We start from the raw sequence: 18252 nt of genomic DNA, 5'->3' as shown, positions 1-18252 counted from the left end.
GTTCTGATTAGTGCCACCGCCATGACTGGCCTCTCACTGAGTCATAAGCTGTGGGTGATTCCTCTATTGTTCTATTAACGCTGCACTCATAAAAGCCAGCAATGTATTGCTATCTTGGCATTACAGAGGTGAGTGATGTTTCAGCGAGAGAGATAATACCATCTAATTGTATTTCCTGCTACTTTAGAAATGGTGAGGCAAAAAATTCACATGGGCCTGTTTGAGAGTGAATACCTTGAGGTGTAATTTTCTGCAGTTAAATGTGAGACTGCCACATATGGTGACAATGAAGCTCAATTTAGCATTACAAATGTAATCTACACTCAACCTTGGATTGCGCATCTCCTCCGATGATGCCAATTGACGTCGACTTCAAACCCAAAGAAAATCTCCCTTCTGTCTGTGTTGTGGAAACAGATGGCTCGAATATCTCCTCGCAGATGCAAAACACAAGCCCACCAGTGTTTTGTGAGCAATGTATTTCCATCATGACCGTGCTGATGCCGGTAGACAGAGCCGGGGATTGTTGTGAGGAAATGATGTGTGCAAATGCTGCGTCAGCGACGGAGGGATGCTGATGCGAAGACCGTCTCGCTTCCCACCATGGGAGACCAACCACTGACACAGCTGGATTGCGCTTACACTGACGTGGATTTGCCGCAGCAGGCAGCTGTGCAGACAGGCAGAATTTGAAAAGTTATTAAGCTGCGTTCCAAAAACATTGAGTGGGAGAAAATATGCTTTTGTTTATTCAGTGTTGCATGGAAAGGTTCTACAAGCTCAAGGGTTGTAAAGATGTAAAGGAAAAGCAACCATAAACACCTTCAAACTAAATGAAAGTTGCAGTTACTCTCAAGATTTGTCTTCACAGTGAGATGAGGTCTTCCATTAAAATTGTAAAGAACTGCCATCTGGGATCACATCACGTTGGCCAAAACTCAACAGTTACAAAACAGTAATCCCTCATCTCCAATCTGGCCATTTCTGCTTGCACAGCTCATAAACCTCCACTTGCGCAACTCTCAGCCATGATGCCTCTGGTCAATGGCGTGACCAAATGCGCCGGAGACAGACATAACAACAGAGTGCCTTGGGCTTAAAGATGTTCTGCTCTCTGGAGGTGCGAGTCCTCTCCTGTAATTACCACTTCATCAGTGAAGTAAAAGGAAAACAGAGGCCCCAGAACATTTTTGTCTGGGATGGTAAACAGCTTGGCCTGTCTTTGCTGTGGTTGGATGGTAGACTTCACTGCTGTCAACCAGACAGACTGCCTGCCCTATATGCATTTATGTTTAAACTGTATGTATTTCTGGAACCCAAAAGAGAGGCTATCTCATCAGTTAAAATGGTAATGAAAGAGCTGGCAGACTGATACAGCTGCAGTCGTTCTGTCAAACATGAAAATTTGAATGTAAATGTGCAGAATCTCTTTATTTGGCAAGAAGCATAAAGCTAAAGAAACCTAAATATACACATATATACAGTATATATAAGTAAAAACAGGACAGCTGAGAAAATCACTGGTGCCAACCTGCCCTCCATTCAGGACCGACACACTTCCAGACTGAGGAATTAGGCAGGGAGCAACACTGCAGACCCCTCTCATCCTGGACACAACCTGTTCCAGCCTCTCCCCTCTGGTAGGTGCTACAGATCACTGAACGCCAAACCAACCAGACACAAAAACAGTTTCTTCCCACAAGCCGTCACCCTGATGAACAGTTAGCAGTCATACAGTGTGACTAACCCTCTGACACCAAAACATCCATGAATGGCCATTTATCATCCACAGTTTTTAACATGTACGCTCATCATTCTTTGCATTTACTGTTTATTTTATATTTTTTGCACTCACTTTGGTATGGCCAGTTCTCTTGTACTGCACTTCTTGTCACTGCTCACGGCACCGTTGGCCTGGTGAGGGTGCAGGCGACCATGTTTTTCTCCTGATGCACACGGTATTGGCAGTTTTTCATCACTTTACAACAGAAGCTTCACCATGAAGGCATAACATGTCCAAAGGTTCACATCATCCTGTCCAGATACACCTCTTTGACCAAGCCATGATCCCACACTGGCTTCCTTTTCACAAACAGTGCCAACTGTTTCACATGGATTACATCACCAAACTGCAGGTAGTGGATAACCCGGTGTATGTGAACACTGGATGATGCCTTTGTTTCTGTTGCTTCAGTATTCAGTGCATTTGTCCATCAAATGTGGCTGCATCTGCTGCTAATTTTTGATATATATAAAATTATAGACCTACCCAGTACTGTTACCATACGTTACCATAATGCATTATTCTTTACAACCAACCAATTTGTGGAAGTCATTATGTTTGGTGGGCTGCACGGTGGCGCAGCAGGTAGTGTGCGTGCCTCACAGCAAGAAGGTTGCTGGTTCGATCCCCGGGTCAGACGGGGCCTTTCTGTGTGAAGTTTGCATGTTCTTCCCGTGCATGCGTGGGTTCTCTCCGGGTACTCCGGCTTCCTCCCACAGACCAAAAACATGCTCATTAGGTTAATTGATGACTCTAAATTGTCCGTAGGTGTGAGTGTGAGTGTGAATGTTTGTTTGTCCTTGTATGTGGCCCTGCAATCGGCTGGCGACCGGTTCAGGGTGTACCCCGCCTCTCGCCCATTGTAGCTGGGATAGGCTCCAGCCCCCCGCAACCCCGAAAGGGATAAGCGGTATAGATAATGGATGGATGGATTATGTTTGGTCTGCCATGCCACAAGCAATCTGGACAAATAAATACATAAATAAAATACCATCCACTTTATATAATCTCCACTATCCATACTTTTAGTTGTGAGTGAATGTGGACTCACACTGTTATGCAAATGTGATTGTAAATGCAATACAGCTTGTCAGCAGGAAAGCTGACAGGAGGGCCCAGAATGGTTGAAGGTTTACAAAATAAAAAGCATCAAAGCAACGGTTGTCGGGTCTGAAAGAGTATACAAATGAGAAGTAAAAGCATGTGCTTTTTCTGCCCCTTTTATTTGTCATTTTATATGTCTCACATCCAGATGTGGAAACCAGGGCGTCCGTATGTGCAAACATTTGCCTGTAAAAATCTCGAAGTGAAAGTGGCGTGAAAAAGGAGAAATAAAACATCAAGGAGTGGCAGCATTTGATTTTTAACCTTTAAAGACCTGCCTCAGCTCTTAATGACCCTTGACCCGACATATCCTCAGAATCGCAGATCCCTGCGCTTTCACTCCGGCCCACGCCTGACAGAGCTCCATATTTATGGACCATGTCCGATCAGTGTCCACCTGCTGTTTCACTTCTCTCTGCTAAAAAGTTAAAATTCCTCCTAAAATTCACAAAATCCAAGGTTCTCTTTCTTTTAGTGACATCAGAAAACATCCAAGGACCTGCAGTCTTAGCACAATACCCATAAAAATTTCATACAGTGACTTCCTGTGCATCATTAAGGAACCACAAAACAGGCTTAGATGCATTTTTAGATGCTGCCCTCTGTGGAAGTGAAACACAGAGATTTCCTGTAGCTCAGTTTTTACATATGCTGAGATAATCAGTCATTTCATGCACAGCTGATGAACGCTCAGATGCTGACCCACGGCTTTACCTGATTCCATCTCCACCTTCCTTCTCCCATTAACCAGCCCACCACACCACCAACTGACCTTCCACAGCCTCGTTTGTGACTGTGAGTGTGAGACACACACACTAACATATTCTCAACTCACTTAATTAAAAAATGCCTGAACCTCCTGGAGTCTTGGAGAGAGCAAAAGGGGAAAGGTGAAAGAGGGAAAGAACAGACTGAAAAAAACAAAAAAGAAAAGAAAACATCTGGCTCTGGTGCTCGTTAACACCTCTAATAGTGAATTAGAGGGCGAGTATGAATGATGAGAAGGAGCTTTTAAAATTAGATAAGATTGGATGTTCTCAAATATCATATATGGAACAACCTTGGAGACAGACAAGGAGGAAAAAAGAAAGAAAGATTTGGACTTTGCTAAAGGGATCCACCCGAGGTATCACAAATTCCTTATACATGCATGCGCAATTAATGTTTTACACGACTGTGAAGGTCTACTGGTTTGAACTGTGTTTCTGATGACAGCATGTCTGTGGTTACGACTGTCTGGACTCCATCTGGCCTCTGACCCAAACCACAGGATTCAGTCCACAGCCCATTAGCAGTCGTTCATTCCCTACAGCTCCACCGGGCTGCATGTCACTGTTGCCATCTATCGGATACAAGAGTTCATATCACTACATATGCAGCTCCCATGGAAAGTAATTCATGTGAGCTGCAGTTAAAACTGTTCTTTATAATGTCAGTGTTGGTGCAGATGCAAATACAAAGCAGAAACTTGCTCACAAGGAGGTCTCATCAGTTCACGCATATGAAACCACAGACTTATCTAGGCTGAAACCTACTATATGCAGACAAACCGTACTTTCAACGACACATGGCTCATTTGTCATGACAGCCTTCCAGACTATTTTTGTCACACAAACCACAAATGTAATAAAAGACAATCTGTCTACATCTTTCTTTACTTTTCTTGCAGTAATAAGCAGCAATGCTATCCAAATTTTAAATTGTTTCCATGAAAAAACACTGGTATATCTGAAATAAATAAGTGTGTTGCACACTGATTGAATTCTGAGAGGCAGCCAGTCATATTTCTGTGGCTTCTATTAGCATTCCCGAGCAGAGTAAATCAGCCATGAATCCTATAATCTTCCTCATCCATCATAAGGATGAGGCCATGTCAGGGAGCAGAACCAAAACCTCAGCTGGTGGTCTGCTCTGCACACTTACAAGTACAAACTTGACCAAAGCTCGTAGTCATGCACGAATACTGTAAATATTCTGTATCAATTATGGATGATTATGACATTTTGAAAGAGGGTCGGTCCATCTACTTGCAGCAAGACAGCTAGCCCACTCCTGAGTCATCGTTTGTCTTGTCCAGCAAATTGCTGTGAGAACTCGGAGGGAGAGGATGTGAAAAGCAGAGAGTAAAGTTTCAGCCGTTGAGGAAAAGGATTGCACAGAGGGACATATCTAAGCTTTGTGGACTCGAGGAGACAACTTGTCACTAAAAATAGAAAACGGGATATTTTATTTAGCATGTACGCACACTCACGCAGAAACACACGCTCACGCATACACACATTCAAATCCTGCTTAATGTATTAGTCCTACTGTGGGTTCATGCACTGGCCGGTGTGTGTGTGAGAGATGTCAAGGAGATGGAGACTGTGTGCCTACAAAAGTGCAAAATCTTGCTCTGTGAGAGGGAGAAGCACTGCCTTAGAAGAGATTTAGTCTCAGGTAGCAAATAACAGCAGGTGACATTATCATTTATATCAGCAGGCTGTCCTCATGCATATCACCGTCTCCTTTGTGGGCTGCCAAATGGAACTGTTGTGTGCAGACTGCAGCCTGCCACATCCAGTATCCAGGAGATGAGTGAGATAAACCCATGCACATTTTTATAGGCAACATTTTCACATTTTAGTGGCCGTTAAAGATAAAGCAGTTTTTCTATTGGCTGGATGGTGAAACGATTAGAAAACACTAACATGACACTCAAGAAAAAGGTTACGGTGATTATATCATGACGTCGGCTGGGATGTGACGGTAAAAAAAACAAAAACAAACATTAATAAGAAACATTTTAACGATGTTAGAATGCCTCTGACTTCATCCGGCGTTGTATTGGTTTGCACTCCAACAACTCTTGAGGGAAATATCTGGCTTTTTAGCAGCTAAATGCTTCACTGTCTTTACTGCTGTCTGCTGCATCTGGAAACGACGCTGATGAGAGTGGTGGGAGAAAACCAGAACGGTGAGGATGACGGCTGTAAAACTAAACTCCTTCATCCACATCCGTAGTCCTCTGATCCACTAACAAAGCCGAAAACAGAGTAGCTAAAGTTGCATTTGTCAGAAAACCGTCTTATGTTTGAAATGTGATCCTGGATTCAGACCTAGAATCCAAAGCAGCACTGCACACCTGCATTTCCAGCCAATGTTGACTCAGTGTAACTTGTACCTGCATTTTAGAGTTCATTAGAGTGACTCTCCAGGTTCACCGAGAGGTTCTGGTAAACGACAGCACAGACTTTTAACAACGCCTTGAATTTACTACTCCTGCTGTAAAAAGGCGCGTGTGATCAATGAAATTGACTGACAGGGACAGTGTATACCAGCGTGTGTGTTAAGCACTGCATGAGCAGCGTCTGTGGTGCAAGAGAAGAGGTTAGGGTACAAAACAACTCAAGCTGTAAGTCGAAAAATAGTCCTTCCCTTTTTATTTCATCAGCAGCTACAAATCAAAGCTTTACGTTGCACATTACATCCTGCTGCACAGAGTTTAGAAATGGTGCAGGTTTTTGTAAAAGTATATAGCTCACATATCAATTCCACCTTATTCGCTGCTGTATAGAAATCCAGAGAGACTATTTTCAAATATGAAAACGAGTCATAGCAATTGAAGATACCGACTTTTCCTCACAGTTCACTGTCATCTGAAACTCATCTTTCAGCTGTGTTGAGTTAAACATTATTCACAGTAAGCTGAGAAGAACTGTGGGATTTGAGACCACTATTGTACTTTTGCAGAGTTAGCAAGTATATCTTCAAGTAGCTAAATATAACAGCAAACTCAAGACTCACAGTGTCATTGCCATCTAAACCTGTAAAAGATATTGCTTTTCATGCCACCCTCACACCAGCTCATGTCTCCTTGGGAAGGCAAGTGACCTGCTCTACGTTGACTTAGTGCCTCTTCCATCCCATTCCAGTCATTTAATCTTGGAACAGTATCAAGATAGCGATCTCCCTTTAACCTCCACAGAGGGGACGGACACAAAGGGACACACTGGCCACTTCATCACTCAGCGTCAGGCAATGGTGGCATGCCAAACAATCCCATTAGCCCAAAGCCAAAAGCTCAGGGACAGCAGCCACGTATGTCCTGAATCAACCGCAGCTCTCTGCTCATTTGAACAACCTCTCTCCTCCCAACATCCATGCACTCATGTGTCAGCATGTATAATGAACACACTCAGAGCTGCACCCAGCTTTTACTCGGAGGAAATAGGCAGCCACATCACTCTGAGTAGCTTTTTACAACTCAACACTGATCAATTAATGACTACGAATGAGACCCTGAGAGATATTCATACAGGAATATTAGAGTGATGCTGAGAGAAGAGGAGCGTGGGGAGAAGGATAATAAACTATGAATTGCAACTCACAGCAAATCCAACAGCAGAGAGGCACTTTCGCAATCACGTCCATATTGATACCTCTTAAAGCTGGCAACACGGGCCAAGGTCGCTGGCCTCATATAGACGATTTATTTCTCTCTCATATCCAGGTGCCACAGAGAAATGAGCTGAGACTCAAGCAGCAACCAGAGTAATCAAAGTGGCACACAATGTTTAGTGCTTCCTGGATCTTATTTCAAGAGTTCAGGGAATGAAGAGGAACAGTAAAACAAAGCAAAAGGCGGAAAAGGTGTTGACCCTGTTTGTCTTTTCGAAAACTAAAAAAAAAAAAAAAAAAAAATTCAAGAAGAAGAGAAGGAAAGAACGCAAAGGAGAAGGAAAGTGTAGCAGAGGGAGGAGGAGTTACTCACGGCTCCTGTCACCTTTCCACCTCCAGCTTCCCTTGTGCTTCCCCGAGCCGTCTCCTGGCACACAGACTCCACTCAGCACCCCCACCAGCACCAGCAGCAGCAGCAGGGGCATCCGCCCGCTGGACATGCCTGCCTCCGAAGCTCGTATCGGGGCTACAGCAGAGAGACGAGGGCCATGGGGAGTACTGTCCCACACTCGGTCATATCTCACACAGCTCTGTGGAGAGATCCAAAACAACACCACCTCCTCCTCCCGCTCGGCTTCCCCTGGAGCGTCAGCCCTGGCCCAAGACACTGAAGCCTCAAAGGGGTCACACACCCACTGCAGACACCCTCCTCCTCCTCCTGATGCTGTGCAATGATCCTTCTGAGGGCAATAACTTCACAGACCGACTGTAATTCCAGCATTGGTATACAGGCAAAGCAAGCCTGAATTTCTGGATCTCCACTCGGAAATATTGATCTGGTCTTTTTTTCTCTCCCCGCACTCGTCCTCTTCCTCTTTTTCAGTGAGACAGGGAGTCCTGGTCAAAGCCTCAAACTGAGTTCAGTAGTAACACCTCCCATGAGCAGAGACTGCACAGGAGGAAACAAACGGTTTCCCCCTCTTGCAGAGCAGGAGTTGTTCAGGTCACAGTGTGAACCGCTGACACCGACGGTGACACACACTGATCCAGCAGCAGCCAACCCTTGTCACCTGCACCAGGCAGTGCCTGAATGAGTGAGTGTGTCCAGGAGTGTGTGTAAATGCATGTGTGTCCTCCCCCGCTCTCTTCATCCACCTACCACTCGTCTCAGATCACATGAGGCAGTGTTGATATGAAAATAAGGAATAAATCACAGAGATCAGTTCAGTACAGAGCAGCCTTGACTTTGTCAACAGAGCGTCTGAGAGAGAGAGAGAGTACATCCAGCAAAGGAGGGAGGGAGGGAGGGAGGGAGGGAGGGAGGGAGGGAGGGAGATACAGAGGAGAGAGACTGAGTGAGACAAGCGTGGGGGGTGTGAATAACAATTTCTCAAGTGCAATGGCTCTTGCGCTTTTGCACGCTCATGATGCTCGCTCATGAGTGTTTTGATCGTGGAAACCCTCACAGCATGACTGAGCGCGACGGTTGGAACCTGCGCACGAATGTCTGTGTGTGTGTGTGTGTGTGCGTGTGCGTGTGTGTGTGTGTGTGTGTGTGTGTGTGTGTGTGTGTGTGTGTGTGTGCTACTGAAGCAGTCATCGAACACGTTCCCAGCTTTAAAACAAAACAATAACAAAGAAAAAAAAAAACACTGTTGTACCTGCATTCCCAACCCACAGACCTGCCCAGCATGCACCTGTATAGACAAGTACGCAGACCAGTTTGACTGGGAGATAATGTGTGTGTGACAGTTAATCTGTAATTGCGGCAAATTGATACCTGCACCACAGTTTAGAAAAGACTTATTGGCTTTACAAAACAGTTACACTATGATTCAATGTGCATACGTGAGCTAAAATAGCTTATTAAAAATGTAGAGCTGAGACGGTTTCATCTGCTCATCAACAGGAAAAATTTCCCATCATGAAGTCAAAATCTGAAGAGTGAAACCTGAGTATTTACTTTGCAGGCACTGTACTGTGGGTATGTGATGAGTGTGATATCTTGCACCGGCTTCTTTTTAGTGACAATATGCCAGTAACTTAGACTAAAACAGTAAGTTTAAACAGCTTTAGGCTGATTTAGGTAGACTTAAAGGGAATGTGTTAAAGCTCTATATGAAATAAATGAATCACATTGTAGCTTAATCTGTAAAACAAGACAGGAAGTGTATTCACACAGTCATTTGCACCTGCAAGACTTCATTCATGAACAAAAGGAAGAAAGTGAATGATGTGAGAAAGACGTAATTTTGTGGTAGAAAGTGTGTCTTACAATTGCAAAACCCTGTGTTTAAAATGGGTACAATGCATTGATATATACAGTATATAGATACAGAAACACACCGTGTATGCAAGCACACACACCACAAATCTATTTTTGTACAAAAAAAAAAAAGAAACTAAAAAAAAAACAACAAAAAAACCCAGCTCAGCAGGTCTGGGTTTAGAGTTACACCGCTCATTTCCTCCGCCTGTCCGGGCTGTCAGGAGGCAGGTGAGAGCAGGTTAACGTGGGAAACTGGAGGTGTCAGCAGCAACCCCCCACCTCTGCCCTCCACCGTGTCTCTCTCATTTGCCCTTCATTACTCATTGGTGCAAAATGCCATCACGGAGCGTAAACTGCTCCTAAACAAACATGATATAATCTGAGTAAATGGGAATTTTTCAGTCATTAAGACGAAAACACAAATCTGTGAGGTGACTTTTGTCACAAGCAGCTAGAAAAAACAGTGTGTGAGTGTCCCTTTACTTACTAATACTGTTCTCACATTAAGCCTTATCTCCTGATGTTCTTAGTTTGTTGAATAATGTGGACAGTGCCCTACAAAAGTGTCCCTGTTCGTCAGTCATGTAATCCTGATGTAGTGGCCCTTAAGGACCATGCTCCTGGAGATGTAATTAATTGCGTTACATTAGCCACTGATGGAAGTCTGATTGAAACAGCTCTCTAATGATTAGGTCTCTGGAATAATTACCACTGCAGTGAGGACGGGGCACTTCAACCCCTCAGGACGCCAATCTAACTCTCCTACTACCTGCTAAATGTCACCACTAATGCCAATTGCTTTGAGAGTCGGACGATGCAATGCAAATTCTATGCAGGGAGAATAAATGGCGTGGCAAGCTAGAGCAGAGGCAGCATTTACAAACTGTCCACATGTAGCCGAATGTGTATGTTTTTAAGGTGCAGCGTATCTCTTGTATCTTGTAATATGCAGCCTGAGAGAGAGAGATTTGCCTCGTGTTTACTCAGAGCCAAAAGGCGGATGGCGAAAAAACACCAACAACTTTCTTTGTCAGGTTTCAGAGAATAGATACATTGATAAAAGATGATTACATCAGCTCTCAGCCGTTATTATAGACTTAAGCTGGGTTCTTTGGTTTTGTGCGTCAAAGAGAGGCAAGCATCAACATGTGAAACTCATATTTTATTGGATCCCAGCTGAGCTGCACACATGTGAGACACTTGCGGTCGTGCATTTTCCATTTCTTACTGCTTTACAATTCAAATTGCTCCCATTTAATCCTTTCTCAGCAAATGCCGTATCTACTGTGTTATTTATCTATTCAGATAGGTCACTGTATATTAATCAGAGGGTTATACATGTCATTCTAACATGCACCGAACAATATATTATTCCAAATTGAATTTAATGGCCTGACATGACTGCTGTATTATGTATGTGTACATGTGTGTGTGTTCAGCTGGCAGAAAAGCTGCACAGCTGTGTGGGCACTTCACTGAAAAATTAAAAACACTGCACAAATAAGTCACATACATACTGTATAAAGTCACTCACATAATCACACATGGTGACTAACTCCAGCAGTTTTTCTAATTAACATTAAAATTATGGGTAATGTCACAGCTGGCTACCATGAAAGTGCTGCCGGGCTACATGTAGCTTTCACTTGTGTTTTCTAAACTCATCTTGAGGTCAGTGTAACCACCCGGTCCAAAGGGTACAGTGAGTGCAATAAACCTAAGAAAGATGTTGTCATTTGGACTCTGATTCGGGTGACACTGCTCCTCCTGATCTTGAACTAAATAGTGAACAGAACAGCCTCCATAACTCCATTAACACTGTTGGCTGATCTCTGGCACATCCTTGGACTTGTTTATCTCCATTTATGTGCTGCATCTGTCAGAATCCTCTTTGTCTCTTTGGAGATCACAGGTCCTGCACACATCCTGGCAGCTGCAGTGCCCTACAGGGTCAAACCTCTGCCTTATCTTGTCATCCTCTACACGCTCCCAGGTGTTTGTGTCAACAATAAGGCACGCCTTATCTTTCAGCCCCGCACTGACCCTCAACCAAATTGTATCTCAAAGACTGCCTTGAAGGGATGAAAGCATGGGTGAGGCATAGTTTTCCTCAGCTGGTCCAACACTGGCCAAGAATACTTCTCCTTTTTCGAAAAGAACATTGCTTCTCCAAGTCTTGGTGTAAGGTTTGATGCTCAATTAAACCTTGAGAACAGCTTCAAAAACCTTCCAAGACCTTCCTCCTTGAGATCTCCAGGCTCAATTCCACCTTGATCTCAGCTGCAGAGGGGCCTCATCAGGAGTTATATTCAGCACAATGCTGCTAAACAGATAGTGAAAACACTATCAAACCCTTTTTGTCCCAGCTGGCTCCCCGTCTCCTTCAGCTGACTGTTCAGTGCAGCTACAGACTTGCTGCACCCTCCTTGAAACTGCTCACTCATGAAATCCTCCAAACCTCCCATCAAATGACTACCTCCAGCACTAAGCATGATAAAATGCTTATGCTTAAAAAAGTATTAAAATGCTTAGTATTAGTATTATATCCCTGTGCTCATGCTGAAGTGGAGCAACAGCAACGCACGTGCTCTGGCTGGAAGTTGCTGCCTGATGGTGCTGAATAGCACACACACATATCACTTCTAGAAGCCATGAGATTTTATCTGTGGCATTATGGCTGAAAATGATGACACCCAGTTCCAAGTGTAACATGCCCCGTCAAAGTGGTGGAGGAATTATTATATTTTCCTTATCTTACTTGTAATTATCTTATTTTCTTTGTAAGCTTCATATTTAACAATATTACTCTCTCGAGGTTAATATGTAATTTCTGTCAAGCAGAAAGCTGACACAGAGAAAACGTAATTGAAGATTATTGCATGGCCGTGTTTCAGAGCATGCATCTCTCGCAGCTCAGGCGCCACACAGCCTTGAAAATGAGATCCCCTTTGTATTCTCTTCCTCTCTCTCTCGTGTCAGTATGGTGTTTGCGAAGCTCGCATTCTGGCCCCTCGTACTTCTGTGATGTGACAGCAGGGTTGATGGGCGGCGCAGAGACACCCAGCAGGGATGAACAGGCGGACGACTGGACATTAGCACACAGCTTGGAGCACAGCAAGACATTCGGGGGGGGGACTGGCACCCAATTGGTGACACTCACACATGCAGGAAAAATCAGAGCTGGCCCATGGGAAGACAAGCTACAGTTGAGTCAGAAATTTCAATATCAGCACTTAACTTTCTGTTGCTGGACTTGACACAAAGGCAGAATGGTGAACAATGAGCATGCGGCACAGATACTCAAGTCGGTGGCACCCACAGGAGGCGACATCTTATCCTTGATGTGAAATTAATCTGATCTCTAATATCATTACATACATATATATTATTTCTTTATCATGCCACCAAGAGTGCATGGTCCAACTCTGGTAGTTAAAAGAAACATTTGACATTTTGGAAAATACACTTATTTGCTGTCTGAAAGTTAGATAAAACTGATACCACTCTCATATCTGTACAGAAAGTATGAAGCTACAGCCAGCAGTCACTTATCTTAGCTGAGCACAAAGACATAAAACAGGCAGAGAAGTCACCTCCTTTTCATATAATTTAAACAATCAAGATATAATGTGTTAATTAGTGAGCCTTAGAAGTGCTGGTAGAGGATTTTGTTACATTTAGGCAGAGCCAGGAGCGCTGCTTCCCCTGGTTTCCAGTGACTGAGATAAGATAAGCAGCTGCTGTCTGTCGCTTCATATTTAACAGAAAGATGTGAGAGTGTCTGAGACTATCTGTCTTCTCATCCAACTCTCTGCAAGAAAAAAGTCTTTCCCAACACGTCTGACTAGTTCTTTAAGTTAGAAGCACCCACAGCGGTGCCAGTCTAAATATGTGCTTTTGTAACTTTAGAACACAATAGCGCACAAGATGTCTTTTTCAGTGCATTTGATTAGAATTTTAATTATAGTGCTCTGGGGGAAGGCAGATGGAGCATAAATTAGCCATCAGGACTCTGGTTGAACAGTGACACTGTGTGATGACAGATTTTTTTTCCAACCTACATACCACAGACCCGAGCGGCTCATATTTCATTGCTGTCTCAGCCTCAAGAATGCAGAGAGAAATCAGGATCCATCCACATTTATAGAGCCGGGGTGTCAACCTGGGCTAAGAATTACTGCATGACACGCAGCTCTGTGACATCTAATCTACAGGTTGTAAATACAGTTCAGCAGAGGATCTGCGCTGGTGCTTCTGTGTGTGCGAGCAGTAACACTGTGCTGTGCTTGGAAATGCGTATTAATGCATCTGCTGCAGAGGCCCTGCTGTTTCTGAGTGACTTATGTTCAGCATGTACGGTGGATGATGAACAGGACCACACCCAGGATTCCTTGCACGGCCAGGTTACGTTTCCCCGCTCAATCAACACCACTGTACCGCCCACACCCCCCGCCCCCTATCTGTCTTTTCCAACACACACACACACACACACACACACACACACACACACACACACACACACACACACACACACACACACACACACACACACACACACACACACACACACACACACACACACACACACACACACACACCCCGCCACTCACCAATCAATGAGAGGTCACAGGAGGAACCTGGCTGAAGGTTAATGTGTGGAGGGAAAACACACGTGATCGCCTGCAGAGACATGGACGGATAAAAAAACTCGCACACATTCACTGCAGCTACACATTTTGAGTCTTTTCTAAGAAAGCAGCCTGAAATGTGTTATTTCTTCACGTACACTCGCACACTTCCCATGTTCCCTGAGAAATAATACAGTAAATGTGCACCGGAAGGGGTTGCTCCATTTGTGTGGCTGTAGTTTGGTATGAGGTTGTATGGAGGTTAGCTGTTATTGCAGCAGCTTTGGAAAAAAATGCGTCGGTTTCTCGAATTGCAAGTCAAAGAGCAAACTGAAGCATGCTGATGGGAACAAGTATTCACTATATTGGTCTGATAAAATACCAATCTTTCATGAAATCTACAGTCTGCAGGTTCTGAGGTGTTAAGATTTATCCTAACATTGACATTCAGGAGAATGACTGAATACAGCAGGCTGGTGTTTGTATCATAAGAATTTATGACAACAAACTGCTGCACTTGCACTAGCATCTGCTCTTTTATAGAGACAAACAGGGCTAATGCCATTCGCCTCTACACCCTCCACCCCCAAAGTCCTGGTTTCATTCCCTGTAATGGCTGTCGTCAGCGGTCTCACCTTGCAGCGAGATTCTACCCTGCAGCACTATCGGCCAGATCGCACAACACACTGTGATTTACAGCTGCTGCTGCTGCAGGGCCATCTGGACCATAACCACTCCTGAACACTCAGCATTAGACTCTCCATTCCTCTCTTACTCTCTTTTACTCTCAGTACTTGCTCTGTACACTTAAAACAAAATTTCACCTTCACTCATTTGTACTGTAACAGCTATACATGCTTCAAATATTGAATAAAAATATGTTAAAGAATACTAAGTTTGTGTAATGTCTTGGACAATTTAAGCTCTCTCTTTCTGTCCCTCTCTAGTAAAAACATACTCACACAGAAGGGTGAGTTAACGCTCACAGCAAGGGCAAATATGTTCATCTCCTTTAAAAACTTCACACAAAAAGAGCTGCCAGGGGCAGTTCAGTTGCAAATCATGTTTGAATGAACTTAAAAAAGTCCACACTGTTATCACCGCAGGGGTCCCTTGAGTGAGGTTGCACTAGACACCTGCGCAGTCTTTCGCAGAGTCCACACAAAATCCATGGGAACACACCATCTGAACGCAGACACATGGGTGCTGGCTTTCCCCCAAGTGCACAGGTGATAATCACAAAACCCTCAGTGTAAATGTCCCTCATTCATGATTATGAGAGTGTCATAACTGTGGATCTGCATCTTTTAATGCTCTGTACCTCTGATTCAATGTGTCTCTAAAGAGCCTCCTGCTGCAGTTTGTGCTCACTGGAGTGTGTGATGAGAACCAGGTGAAACATCTGGTGTCATATAAAAAGGTGTTAGAGCATTAAGAGCTCAGCCGTACAAGTTTCAAGAGAGCTGCCAAACAGCAGATGTAAGGAGGGTGCTTGTTGAGGTCAACTGCTGTAATATGACTATCACCCAGCAGGAGGCAGTGTTGGGTTCAGTCAATATTAATACGTGCCACCTCAGCCACTCGTTCCACCTCAGGGAGACAAGGGGCACTCCAGGAGATCAGGGTTCAGGTGCTGAAGTGACACCTGGCAGCTGGATCCGGATTTAGACGCTTTCAGATTAGACTGTAAATCAGCCGCTCTCTATCTACAAGATCACTTACACCACGGATTGATTGGAATAAATTATTCACAGATCGTGAACGTACACAACCATCTGTCCTCTAAGAGCTTCAAGGACGAGCACTTTCTTGAGTCGATCAGTCAGAGGAGAGGAGCACGTGAGACACACAGTTACACTGGATGGTGCTGTCATGGACAGGGCGGCCATCTGATTGGTTGTAGGAAGGTCACAATGCACAAAGCAGAGAACAACAATATATTTCTCTGGTTTTTCTTCCGTTACACTGAAAAACATGAAGTATGAAACATGAGTCAGCTCCAGAAATTGAGTAAAACTTAAACTCTATTGCTTCTGGAGAGCTGTGGACATGCAGGCAGAGAGAGACGAGGACAGTGGCTTCACTTTTAGGACTATGTCCATCTCGACTTTGAAAACCTCAGCAGATGTCCTCGTGTGTGTATATGTATACAAACATGTATACACGCACTTCTCATGAGTGTGTGTGTGTGTGTGTGTCTCCTATTAAATTTTGTGCTGCACAGAGGGACACTTCCAACAAAACTGCATCTCATTGTCTTTTGTGCCGCAGCTACAATATTGCACACGCTACAAAATAATCTCCAAAGGGCTGCAAAAGTTATCCACATAAAACATTTACATCATAAAATTGTATGGGAATCCACTCACACATAAAAATATTGAAGCTAAATTTATTTGTAAATCAAACCCTGCTGTAATACCTGCTGCTGTGTGAGGCAGAAGATAATGGGAAGGATATATGAAATACACCTTTTGGCCAGGAGGTGGCACTCTCTGCCAGCAAATGACTCCATATCTTTAACTGAGATCTGGTACTCGCTGATTCACCTGGTGCGCATGTTTCCGGCCTCATTCAGTGCCTATTGTTCACTGAAGTTCAAACTGAATTATTTAAACCTTTCAGTTTATAAGAGAGGAGCAGGAGAAGCCAGTCAGCTCACCACTTTTTACGTGGACAGCAGTGATGAAAGAGAAGATAAGGAGAAAAGAAGATGTCACAGTTGGATTAATTCCTTATTCAAAATGGTCACAGAGTATTTTATTCATGTATCTTTAACTAAAGCCCCTGTCTTGGTATGGATGTCAGGCTACAGGATGCATATTACCTCACTTATCATTAATAATTTTGAGGTTTAATTCTGTATATGTTCATTATTCCATGAAAAATCTGAAGCGCTTCAGTTCCAGCGTACATTGTTAAAAAGTGGCGTTGCTTTCACTTCCAAAAGAGGGCAGTAGAGTCTCATGTTGTGAGACCGCCTCAGCTTCCTCTCAGCTCTGACTGCTCATGCTAGTCTGTCCCCCTTCTGCTGTTTCATTGGGACTAATTACAGTGTCCTTCATGAACAGGAAAATGTTAATGATTGATCTAGTTTGTTCCCAAATTGATGCCAAAATGGCTGCATTGGGCAAGAGTTTGCAAATTGGTCAAAGTAAACACACATGCATACCTGCTGACATAACGTTCACATTAAATACTCAAGTCTCTGTCTCCTCCTGTCCCTCCAGACCCCCTATCTGCTTGATTTTCCCACTCTTTTACACTATTTCCTCTTTCTCTCTCTCTGAATTGACAGACCAATAAGCCTTTAATCCCTTTAATACAAACTTCCAACAGAATCGCTTTTTAATTGCATAAAATAAACAGTGAATGCGTAACCAGATCTCCTCTCAGGATAGATTTAGCTCGGTTACCGACAGCGGATTAAGTTGAAAAGTAAGCCTGCAAGTTATTTTGAGGGAAAAAAGGATGGAAGAGAGCGGCGAAAAGCACAGGATGTCACAGTAATTCCTGTGCAGATAGGAGTTAGCCAACACATGAGGAGAATAATCATATGGAGATGATGGTGGCGGCTCTGTGATTAATGGGCCCATTTTCTTTGCACAGCTTGGATAGTGGGCCTACTTGGCCCCATTAGGAAAAAGCCTAAAGCCACCCGGTTTCTCTGTATGCCATTCATCAGGCAGATACGAGCAACAGAAAAGGTTTATTCTCACACATCCATGAAATATGCACTATGGAATATACAGAAACACATTCCTATTTCCCTTTTATGATGCTTTTTGATATGATCTATGCATCTGAATGCCGGTATCAGAGGCTATCATGTCTCCAGTATTCAGACTGAGACGGGAAGAGGAGACATGGCCAAGCTCCTATCTCTCATAATTGGTTCTACCTGCTGTGCAGAATTGGAGGCAGGAACATGCTTGTATATTTCCTTCCTTGTTTGATGGACTGCAGGGCTCAAGAGCGGCAAACACTGGCCAGACAGCCACAGAGACATGCCAGTGTCCCTTTTAGAGCCGTATGCAAATCCACTGTTAAATTTCATTTTTCTAATCCCTTTAATCAGAAACAGGGGA

General features: G+C 43.8%; 1 protein-coding gene across 2 annotated transcripts in view; it reads right to left on the bottom strand.

Annotated features, from left to right (window-relative positions):
* robo1 (roundabout, axon guidance receptor, homolog 1 (Drosophila)) overlaps positions 1–18252 on the bottom strand; it is a 218383-nt gene that overhangs the window by 152711 nt on the left and 47420 nt on the right. The window contains exon 1 of one of the 2 annotated variants that reach the window (XM_070971047.1): positions 7641–7796. The exons of the other annotated variant lie outside the window; for it this stretch is intronic. Coding sequence (XP_070827148.1) covers positions 7641–7767 — 127 coding nt within the window. The 5' untranslated portion in view covers positions 7768–7796. Of the gene's footprint in view, positions 1–7640; positions 7797–18252 lie in introns of those variants that run through there. 2 annotated transcript variants of the gene reach the window in all.

Source organism: Chaetodon trifascialis, chromosome 9, assembly GCF_039877785.1.
Source record: "Chaetodon trifascialis isolate fChaTrf1 chromosome 9, fChaTrf1.hap1, whole genome shotgun sequence".
In the NCBI taxonomy this organism is placed as follows: domain Eukaryota; kingdom Metazoa; phylum Chordata; class Actinopteri; order Chaetodontiformes; family Chaetodontidae; genus Chaetodon; species Chaetodon trifascialis.
The sequence above is the reverse complement of the archived record's forward strand: the minus strand, read 5'-3'. Positions and strand labels throughout refer to the sequence as shown.